This window comes from Pyrus communis, chromosome 2 (genome assembly GCF_963583255.1).
Source record: "Pyrus communis chromosome 2, drPyrComm1.1, whole genome shotgun sequence".
NCBI classification, from domain to species: domain Eukaryota; kingdom Viridiplantae; phylum Streptophyta; class Magnoliopsida; order Rosales; family Rosaceae; genus Pyrus; species Pyrus communis.
In genome coordinates this window covers 35043016-35054690 of record NC_084804.1, presented here as the reverse complement: position 1 = coordinate 35054690, position 11675 = coordinate 35043016, and the positions used below count along the sequence as shown (strand labels likewise).

The following is an 11675-nucleotide window of genomic DNA, read 5'->3' as shown; positions in this document are numbered from 1 at the left end:
GACATGAAACATCCCCCTTTTATCCAATAACGCCGGTTCTATAGCCTAAGACATTGTGATTTACTACATGTTACTGATTTTGTATTTGAATTTTTATTTATGGATAATGTGCTATCATCGAACTCATTAACTAGCGGAGCCAGCAAGAGTGTTGGTTAAAACTTGGCTGCAACGAGATTTAAACACTTTTGTGATTATTTCTCTCCTCAATCCCCATGACATATAACCTGTGAGGAGAAGATAGCCACAATAATATATAACCTGTGAAGAGAATATAACCACAATAAAACATACACATCGTTGTATGTTGCACCCAATTCTCTTTTGTTTACAAAGCAAAACTAACCAACTTCACTTGGCTTTAAAACAAAAATAAATAAAAAAAGTTCGATGTCACTTGGATAGTAGGCTTTCTCTTTGTTGCCAAACTTGCAAAGTTGGAAATTAGATAAACACGCACCTTTGTATAGCACAATCACAATTATCACTAATACAATTATTTGGATTCAGATAACACAAAGATGAACCATACACAACCAAACTAAATTTTCTATTCCTAAAAACTTGTTCGAACCAAACACTTGTTCAACTTTATTTTGTTTGATAATAAGATATTTTACACTACTATAATTGAGATGGAGATTTTGAACTAGGTCAATGGAGCGGACTCACTAGTTCAACTTTTATTGACACATATGTTTAATTATGGGCAGCTCAAATGTTTACTGGTTTCAATAAAGGCGAATTTGGTCGATGCTTGACTGGACATCAATCTCATCACCGCCGTTAGCTTCTATGGACTGTTTGTAGGTCATTGCACGATATGCTGGTGGGTGACTTTCATCTACGAACTCTGGTGCTGGTCCCACTAGTGCATCCAACGAAGGTCCATGTAGTGTTGCAACTGAGATCCTCTGTACTTTGTTGTTGTCCACCACCACTCGATGAACATGGCTCTTGTACTTCCCATTGGTTAAGATCTGCCTCAACGTAATTAAAATAATACATATGAAGCTAATAATGTATTTTGTTTTAACCGAGCAGAAATTATTTGTACAGATTGGAAGGGTCCACATAACGGACGACTTAAATAACTTTATTTGAAGAACTCCTTGTACAACTTTGTTTTGAACTTTGTTTTAATAATTCAAAACGTCTATCTTATAATTTTTTATTCAAATATAATCATTCTAAAATAGACAATAAAAAATTAATACGACATACTAGTTGTTGTAAAAAAAAAAAATTGACGAGAACAGTTATTTTAAGAAAACTAATCAAGCTGTTAAGAAAAAAACCTAAAGCTAGACGTCGGAACATTAAAATGCAAAACACAGAGTGAACCCTACAGTTGAAGCTGCCTCCTCTTAAATTATATTATACACAAAAATTAAAATACAAGTACACACCACTACAAAGACAGGTAAAAGAACAAACTATTAATTTAGTGATAGAATATACCTCAAGATGGTCACCAAGGTTTATAAAAATGGCATTATGGGGGATATTAACATTGATGCATTGACCACTATTGGATAGTATTTGCAGACCACCATTCACATCTTGTATGAGTGACACAAAGAAGCCCGGGTCAGTATGATCAGGCACACCAATTGATCCTTTTGATATGAAATTGGGTGGGTATAGGTTCATGGCAGACATATCAAAACCAGATTCAAGCTTAAAAGCTTTTTCTACGTAGCATTCTTCAAATCCCAAGCCTTTTGACACTGCCTTTCCCAGACCTTTTACTATCTCTCGCGATGCTTTGAAATACTCTTCCAAGGCGTCACTGTTGAAATAAAAAACCGCAAAATTATATAATTTTATGAAAAAAATGTCGTACATTACAATACGAAGTACGTCAGTCAAAAATTTAAAATATATTAGTTCTTGATAAGAGAGGGAGTGCCAAACCCTAGTTTCATCAAGTGTTAGCTGGGTGCTTCTATACATATATAATTTTTTGTTTTGTTTCCTTTTGATTTACAACAAAAGGGGATCCGATCGAACATGAGATTATTATAGTATTATTTATGCTAGTTTTGTGGCACTTTTGTTTTAAGCTATAGGTTAAAGTCTTAAACATGAAAAGAGAGTATAGAAGCAATTATGTATAATGTAAAAAAAAGTTATTGAATGGCTTAGGTACACATGTTGCTTAAGGAGAGAGATTCTCATATTTTTACAAGAAATGAGAACTAGTTGCAAAACCCACTACACTTCTTGTACAACGATCGGAACTGTCTATATTGAAATTCTTTTCTCATAAATCCTTAAAAATTTTATTCGTTTAATTACCTATTTAATTCTTATCATGAATATCCATTGCTTCCTAGAACATTATGTTCATAATTACTAGATGTCTCAACCATTTCAATTGGGATAATATTTTGGAAACCAAAAATGTTATTCTTATCATTATTATTATTATTAAGGGGAGGGGAAGGGTTTGAAACTATTACAATAATTTAGGGGATGAGAGAGCTTTGAATCCGGGACGTAGGGGTGGAAACCTAACACTTATCTACTAGGATATTGAACCACATACTACCTATATTAGAAAGATAGTACAAATAAATAGTAAGTGTAACGTTACTCTTTGAAAACATATTCTCTAAAGTGAAATTTGGAAAATAAACGATTGAAATTATTGAAATTTAATGCGGAGTGAATCCTATATATAATTATTCTCCTTATTACTAAATATGGTTTGCCTCCCCTTAATGAAGAAACATATATCCCTTCATCAGTCAGTCTCCCTCGATTTTTCATTTACAAATCTCTCTCTCTCTCTCTCTCTGGTCTTTTCGTTCTTTTTAGTTTATAAACCAAAACAACAGAAAATAAAACGTTATCAAACGCGCCATAGTTGTAATACTTATGTAAATTTTAAAAAATTATTATGTTATAATTTGCAACTTCGTAACACAAGTGATGAATTTACAGTAAATTGATTTATTAAATAACGATAAATATCATAACATAGTAGACAAACTAAATCACCATAAATATACCTGAAACCAGCTGGTTTAGAAGGGCAGTGAAACTGGGGATGTGCGATGACCTTCAGATATTCCCTATTCTCTCCAGGAGAAGATCGCAAGGCCCATCGAATTCTATCCGTTGGACTCTTTTTCTCATACTGCTTTCGGTCCTCTATCTCCTCCGGGTTAAAGAAGTCAGAAAGTCCTTTGAAAACACCCTCAAACACGCCGTTGGAGATGCCATGATTTACAAGCTGAAAATATGGAGCACAAAAATTTATCAGCAGTCGAATCCAATTATTAAACATATTACATGAGAAAAAATGAAATGAAATGTGCATGGAACAAATAGTTGGGTGATAATTAACTTTAAATTAGTGTTCAAGGTTAATGCATAAAAAATTAGGAAAGCACCTCTAATATATATGGTATATACTTGCATTAATACTTCAGATCCAAGTATGAAAGATTTCTGACTAAAATATTTACTAGTTCTTATTTATAATCATGTTGGCTTGTACTATATATACTTTATCTATCAATATGGAAACAAAATAGGCTTCTAATTTCATTTTTTGAGGGGATTAAGGAAGAAAACTGAACTCCTCCTAGTTTAGAGTAATAATAGTTGCTCCTTATAATACCTAAGATATATTGGTCATGTCGTGCAGCTAAGTATATCGACAAGAACATTATTTCTTTTCTTTTTCTTAAAGCGATATTAGGGAAATCTGATTGAATGTACCAAAGAAAAAGGGTGAATTGTATTAAGGATATAAGTTTCAATATTTGGTTTTAGCTTAAACCCTCAATATGATTGGAAGTCCGAAAGCAAAAGTAATAAAGGGAGATTTGTTTCCATAAATATTAATAGGGGGGTTTTTTCTGACATTGTTAGGGCACATATAAAGCATAGACGAAAATCAACAAAAAATAAAAATAAAACAAGCATATATACGCACATAGAAAAAGCCGAAGTCCTTGCAGACATGGCCTAAGTTTTCGAGGGCTTTGGATCGTTCATCAAAATCATCAGAGAATAACATGAAATAATCAACGGTGGGGATTTCATCAGCCTCAACAGCTACAACAGAATCATTAGGGTTGATGATGGACGGTGAGTTAATGGAGGCAAGGGAGATGGCAGGGTTGGGTTGAATAGTCATATGATTAATAAGCACTGGAGCTGTCTCAGCAGCCATTTTATGTCTGCTAATTGCTTGTTGGAGAGGATAATCAAGAGAGAATATTAGTTGCTCTGAACTTGCTTAGGAAGTCAGGCGGATGAGTTTTGCATGCATTGATGCGACCACGTTACTCTCATTTATAGGGAGAGTGTGGCCCCCACTTGGCTAGAAAAATGTTCCACTTAAGGATAAACTAAGGAAATTACTCATAAACTAATTCATGTTGGTTGATTAATTTTGACCAAAACCCTAGTTGATTGAAATATTATTACAACAAACCATGTTTCGGCAGTATATGTGAACACAATCTAGCTTGTTTGGTCCTTTTCTCTTCAGCTAAACGAAATAAATTTATAGAAGCCAGGAAACAATGCATCCTAATTAAACGACAAACTGGTTTTGCCTTGGTGCATGTGTTTGTAAAGAATCTTTGCATTATGTTCCAAGACTCCAAGTTGGTGACGTTACGATTGTTTTGTAAGCAGAATTATTTGTTTGTGCATATTAAAATAATCTTTAGAAAACAAATTATTTATGCCAATATTCCTATTTCTTTTATTAATCTTCCGGCAGAACCGCTTTCTTGCTAGTGGCAGACAGACCAGGTTAATTACATTTACATTATTGTTTACGAAGGACCAAATTGTACAAGAGAAAACTTAGCTTAAGGTGTCTTGTTAGATTTGTTATAGCTGTCAATAGTTAGTTAGCTGGTTAGGATCTGTTGTAAGCACAGCAAGTAAAGTATAAATACCCTTTGTAATTAATCTTATTATTCTTTATCAACGAAGGTATAATTTTCGTATTATAGTTTACATCTTCAGGACTCGGGAGTTATTTACAACTACATGAATAAAAGATTAATTAGGAACGGGAAAATTTTCTTATTAAGAGTAACATTGAAGTATGTGAATAAATATTTTTTTTAATACAAACGATATTACTACTCAAATTTATTCTAGCTAGGGGTGTGAGCGTGTGTGGCCTAGATTTTTGGAGCAAAATCTGGAAAGCCACGTGTGTGGCCTAGATTAAAAGGAAGAAAAGATGGGCGGTGGAGATGAGAGATAAAGGAGAGAAAGGAGGGACGGGATGCCCATTCAGAAGAGGAGAGAGAAGAGGGTGACCAATGGGTGAAGGAGAGAAGGGGAGAAGGAGAGGAACCCGCTGTGTTTCCCTTAACCCATACCCAACTCAACTCCTCCACACCTTTTGACACCTTTTCAAGCGATTTTTCCGGTAAATCACCTCTATCCATCACTTGGAAAACATTCCACTACCCTCCCTCTTCCTTTTCCACCTAAAATTATAATGAATTTGGTTGTATTTTGGGGAAAACATCCGACGGGAACCATGGGTGCCGTGAGGACCCTCGGCTGAGATCCACCAAACCTAAAATGTATTCATTCAATTAACACCACCAATAGACTCTCCATGAACCCAGAAACAAAGCCTAATCAACCTTAGAGGCGTTGGAGCTTGTTTGGAGTCGAATCAAGAACCACCAATTTCTAGGGTGCCGATGGATTTTCATGAAATTAAGACTTTTCCAAAGAAAATTGGCCTTGGTTGCAGGTATAACAGTTACTCTACTCATTGAGATCTTCATTTCTGTGAAGTTTGAGAATTTTTAGAAATAGTTGAATTTTCCGGCGAGTCGGGGTGGCCGACCATGTGACAGCCCGTTCCGGACTTTTTGAACCGTAGGTGTGAAATCACGATTTTGCCCCTAGTGTGGTTTTTTTCGTTGTGTGGTTGTTTTTTAGTTTTGATTGGTGGAGTTTGGACCACACACACCCCTATACTCACCCTCATCCCTATCGCTGTCCCGAGTCCCTCTCTTTCTCCCAATATTCCTATTTTCTTGTACGGACGACACTCAAAACCCTTGAAACCTTCAAAGATCGAGGAAACAAATTACATAGTTGTGCTCGTGAGGTCCGTAGGAGTTCAACCATACCCATTTCAGGTAAGGATACCTTCGTTTTCACGTCGAACTCGAGATCCCCTGATTTGGTCACTGTTCATGCACACGTTAATTCTTGTGTTTTTGGGAATTTCAAACTTGTAGGAAGCTTGGTGAGGTCCTTAGGAGGCTCGGGGTGGTTTGTTTGAAGGTTTTGGACATCGGGATCGTGAGTTGCAGGTTTGGCCGAAGTTGGTGGTGTTTTCCCGGTGAGATTCCGTTGGTTTTAGTGCTTGAAAGTGGTATGGATTTGTTCCTCTTGTTGTAAGCTTCATTTTGGTACCAATTTTGTGAAATTTGGTTGAAAAGCGAAGAAGATACAAAGTTTTGAAAATTTCCCGGCTTTCCGACGCCGGCGACGGCGCCGGAGTTTGGCTGGAGAAGACGACGGAATATTCCGTCAGTTTGGACGGAATATTCCTAACGGCATTAACGGCATCAGTTAGATTTAATGGAATATTCCTGACGGCGTTAATTGACGCCGTCAGTGTGCTAGGCACGTGCCTGCGAGTGGGCGGCGCGTGTGGCCGTGCCTTGGCCGGTGCGTGCGGCGTCGGAAAATTTTTCTAAAAATATGAGGATGTTCGTGAGGTTGAGTAGATCGCGTTGGTGTATTCATACACCCCATTTGACCTTTGTATGAGAAGTTATTTCGTGATGTTGGTTATGTGCTTTAAAATTAACGTATTTATAGTTGTTTCGTATATAGGTGAGACCTATCCCGAGGACGAGCGTGGTCACTCGAGGCAAGGGGGTTACGACCCTTCTACATACCAGTGAGTGGGCTTTTGGTTTTCCGTATATACCTATATACATATATACTTATGTTTTTCCCAGAAAGTGAAATGAAACATTTATACGTTTATATGCCATGCATTATGTTTGCCAATTTAATTATGCATTGTTAGTTGCATATATATATGTGTGTGTGTGTGTGTGTGTGTGTGTGTGTGTGTGTGTTGGTGCTGTGGACGCACAGGTAAGTGCCAGGTAAGTTATGGTTTATGTTTATGTTCAGTAGTGATTTGAGATGCATAGAGAGCTCATAACATGCACCCCCGGTGTTAGTGCTCCCGCCTAGAGTTGGGCACAGTCCTTCATGTGATGTTCACCTCCTGCACCACACGCTCATCTTGGATCCAAGTTAGGTGCACAGTCCAGTCGTACAGACCACTTTAGGTGGTTCCGACTCGTAGGTGACCCGCGATTATTCGCCTAGTCTTCACGTGATCATAGCACTTGAGCGTACTTATTATACACCCAGTCCTGTCGTATAGACCACTTTAGGTGGTTCCGACTCGTGTGCAGGTATAGTTAGTGAGATGGAGATTTGAGCTCTAGATTCAACCGTACAGGTCACGTTAGGTGACTCCGGCTGACAGGTTACATCATTGTTTGGCATTACCTGAGTACTTGCATTTTATTTCGAGGCATTTGGCATGGCATATTTCTGAGCATGATTTATATATATGTATATATTCTATTTTTTTAGGAAGTATACAGGTTTTACGGCGAGGGGTTAGAACTTTGTTTATGAAATGGTTTTTGAAAAGCTTTGTTTTTGCCCACTCACGCTTTCTGTTTTGCGCCCCTCCAGGTTCTAGTTTGGCTAGTGCTTTTGGTGGCTCCCCCAGAGGATTTTCCTGGTTTATCTGACAGATTATCACCAGTGTAGGACCACCTTCGGGTGTGTTTATTTAGTGTTGTTTCTCCCGGACTGCACTAGGTCTTCCATGCTCTGAACTTTGTTTCTCACACTTACGCTTGCACATGTATGTTATTTACTTTGTGTATAGTTGGGTTTTTATTTATTCGTACTTTTATTATTATTTATTAGCTTCCGCACTGTGCACATGGTTACTTCACTTCCACGTGATGGCCAGCATGCTCTGATCTCGGTCGGGGTGTGTTAGACCACCACCTACGACGACGCGTGGGCCAAGACGTCCCCTAACCTTCCTAGGCTAAATTTGAATACCCTGATTCCATGGGTGAAGTCTGATTGACGAATTTTCATCATTTGAACATAGTTTCATTAAGGTCTGCCACTTGATTATTATAGCAATTGACGATCCGATCGTTGGGTTGTCACCAAATTTTGATATGTTATAATACGTAATATTTAAGGATATTAGAAACTTACGGATCAGGAATCTGACTTACGGATCTTCCTGAATAGGATATGTAAGTTATAGGTTCTATTGATAAGAATTCTAAGACATGATTTGATAATTGTTCTAGGCGCTGGTTGTTCGTGATGCCTTGATGTTGTGCTAAGGACTTGTAGCGTGGACTCCAGGTGAGTGGGCTTTTGGTTTTCTAGATATATACACACATACACAAACACACACACACACAAACACACACACACACACACACACGTATATATATGCTTTACATTTTGCCATAAACTATTTCGAAACGAGCGCATTCTTTTAAATGCCATGTCATGCTTGCATTTCATTTCATTATATGCATTGGTATGTATATGCATATTATTGTATGACGTTACAGAGGCTAGGTAAGTTTCAAGTGAGTACTGTATGATGTTAGTGGTTGCATTGGTTATGGTTATACGTAGAGGCATGTATAGCTCATTATCCTGCACTCCGGTGTTAGTGTTTCCGCTTGTGGCCAGGGCACAGTCCTTCATGTGATGTTCAGCTCCCACACTGCACGCTCACCTTGGATTCAAGTTTGGTGCATAAGCCTGTCGTACAGACCATATTAGGTGGTTCCGACTAGTAGGTGACCCGCGATTATTCGCACAGCCTTCACATGATCGTAGCACTTGAGCGTAGTTATTTACACCCAGCCCTGTCATACATACCACATTAGGTGGTTCCGACTTGTGTGCAGGAATTGGTTAATGAGCTATAGGTTCAGCCGTACAGGTCATATTAGGTGATTCCGGCTGACATATCATTTACATTGATTTATTTCACTTGGCCTACTTATTTTATTGCTGAGATACTTGACATGGCATATACTCGGTTTTCACTACTCTCGAGCATGATTTCTATATACGTATGTATTATTATTTTCTGGAAAATTATACGGGTTTTATGGCAAAGGGTTATAATGTTTTCAAAAGGTTTTTATTAAAAACTTTATTTTTAGGCCCACTCACCCTTGTTTTTGCACCCCTCCAGGTTTTAGTTGCTGAAGGTTCATATCGACGAGGATTCTTGGCAAATCTCAGCATATGTGGCTACCTATGGGGGTATGATCCTTACCCACACTACTGTACTTTACTTATGCTCTGACGTCGCATGTGAAATGGGTTCATTCCCGCTCACATCGCACTCTTGTCTTTAGGTACTTTTAGGTTTAAATTTATTCACATTTTCACATTTTCTACATCCCTATACTTTATGGCTTCGTCACCTTCCAGGTGTCGGTCAACACAGCTCGATTTGGAGTCCTAGTGGACATTCCGGGTGAAGGTGTGTCAGTTAAGCTCTATAGAATGTCTCAATTTATGTATTGTATACTTTGTAAGAGAGAAAAGAGTTTTCGAGAGAAAGGAAGACGAGGGAAGAACAATTCTTTGATTCTATTTCTTAATGAAGAAGTAATACAAGATGTTAGACTTTACAATCTTGGATATTACAAGCTTATCAACTAACTAAGTCTCTAATCTGATGACAAGTGTCAATCTAAACTACCACATATATATTCTAACCTCAACTCATGCTTTGAAGATCAAAGCATGAGATTGCCACAATGTGTATGAAAAAGAGGATAACTTAACCCCTTTGTAAGGATGTCTTTAAAAGATAACACAAATAAAACATAGAGCTGTTTCTTGGCCACTCTTTCTCTGACAAAATTAACATCTATTTCAATATACTTGGTCCTTTGCTGCTGCACTGGATTGAAAGACAAAGCAATGGTAGATAAATTATCAACAAAACAACACATGGGTATAAGGTAATGAAACCTACTGAAAACCAAAAAGCTGCTTTATCCAAGTTAATTTATGTAGAAGTAGAAGACAAAGCCCTATATTCAGCTTCAATTGATGACTTGAAACTTTTACTGTTTTTTAAGGACCAGGAAATAGGATTAGAGCCTAAAAATACCACTAAACCAGTAGTGACCTTCTGTCATTGAGATCCTCTACGCAATTGGCATCACTCAAAGCTTTCAAAAGTAAATTTCCTATGGTATCAGATATGCCAAAGTAAATGGTGCCATTCAAATACCTTAATATCCTTTTGACAGCAGTGAAATGAGATATAATTTGATTCTGCACAAACTGATAGACTTGATGCACAGAGAATGCTATGTCTGGTCTAGTGAAAATCAAGTATTGCAATTCCTCTACAATACTTCTATGTAAAGCTGGATTTCCATATGGCTGACCATCATCTTTAAGAAGCATATTGTAAGGAAAGCAAGGTGTATCATAGGCTTCGAACTTAAGCATCTTAGTCTTCGTTAATAAATCCTGAATGTACTTAGTCTGCGATAAGAATTATCCATGTGTAGTCCGGGTATATTGAATTTCCAAAAAATAATGTAATGGACCTAAGTCCTTAATGTAAAACTCAGTAGTGAGAGCATTTATAACCTGTTGAATAACATCAAGAGCACTCCCATTGATGATAATATCATCGACATATAACTAGAAAACCACAATTGCATACTCAACTTGCTTTACAAACAGTGGGGAATCATTGTATGTATTTATGAAACCAAATTTACAAAGAAAAAAAGTAGTAAATTTACCATTCCAGGGCCTAGGTGCTTGTTTCAAGCCATGGAGAGACTTATGATGCTTACAAACTAAAGTAGGATGATTGGAATCCTTAAACCCTGGAATCTGTGTCATTTATACTTCCTTATGTAAAATGTCATGTAAGAAGACATATTTGACATCTAATTGCTTAAGAGACCAATTGAAATGAACAACTAGTGCCAACACTAATCTCACTGTCATAGGCTTGACTATAGGACTAAAAATCTCACTATAGTCTAATCCAGGTTCTTAACTAAAGCATTTGGTCACTATTTTGGCCTTACGTCTAACAATTGTACCATCTGAGTGTCTCTTGATCTTTAAAAATATATTTGCACCTCCACCAAGTTTTTATTTGTAGGCAAAGAAACTAAACTCCAAGTACCTTGAGCATGAAGTGCATCAACCTCATCCTTTATGGCATTTAACCACACAAGAACCTTTATAGCTGATTTTTAGGTTGCTGGTTTAACTAAAGACAACCAGCTCCCCCATACTCTTGTAAAATAGCTACTACGTCTTTCTTCCTTATAATTCATCTCTTACTTTTAGTATGAATAAGATGATATTGAGTGGAGGAATGGACAACACCATTTAAAGAGTGTCAGAAGTAAATGCATGTGCTACTTAAGGAATATCAAGACTAAGATCAGGTGCCACGTGGAAATGAGAAGAAGAGTCTAATGTACCAGTAATAGGCTGGAGATTTGTGTTTGTGAATGATTGAGATGATGATGATTCTGGAGTAATAATTACTGGAGTAAAGGAATGATGAGCAAATGATGCTACAT

At 37.3% G+C, this 11675-nt stretch overlaps 2 protein-coding genes across 2 annotated transcripts; both read right to left on the bottom strand.

Moving 5' to 3' along the window:
- Positions 1 to 511: 511 nt before the first annotated feature.
- On the bottom strand, positions 512 to 4202 carry LOC137724374 (2-oxoglutarate-dependent dioxygenase 19-like). Its single transcript, XM_068463121.1, has 4 exons — positions 3950 to 4202; positions 3018 to 3241; positions 1462 to 1792; positions 512 to 980 (listed from the first exon to the last, which is right to left on the bottom strand). The coding sequence occupies exons 1-4, from the start codon at positions 4187 to 4189 to the stop codon at positions 732 to 734; spliced, it is 1044 nt and encodes a 347-aa protein (XP_068319222.1). The 5' UTR covers positions 4190 to 4202; the 3' UTR covers positions 512 to 731.
- A 6025-nt stretch (positions 4203 to 10227) lies between these two features.
- LOC137725112 (uncharacterized mitochondrial protein AtMg00810-like) lies at positions 10228 to 11296 on the bottom strand. The gene is made up of 3 exons (XM_068463705.1): positions 11270 to 11296; positions 10717 to 10770; positions 10228 to 10608 (listed from the first exon to the last, which is right to left on the bottom strand). The coding sequence occupies exons 1-3, from the start codon at positions 11294 to 11296 to the stop codon at positions 10228 to 10230; spliced, it is 462 nt and encodes a 153-aa protein (XP_068319806.1).
- Positions 11297 to 11675: the final 379 nt, after the last annotated feature.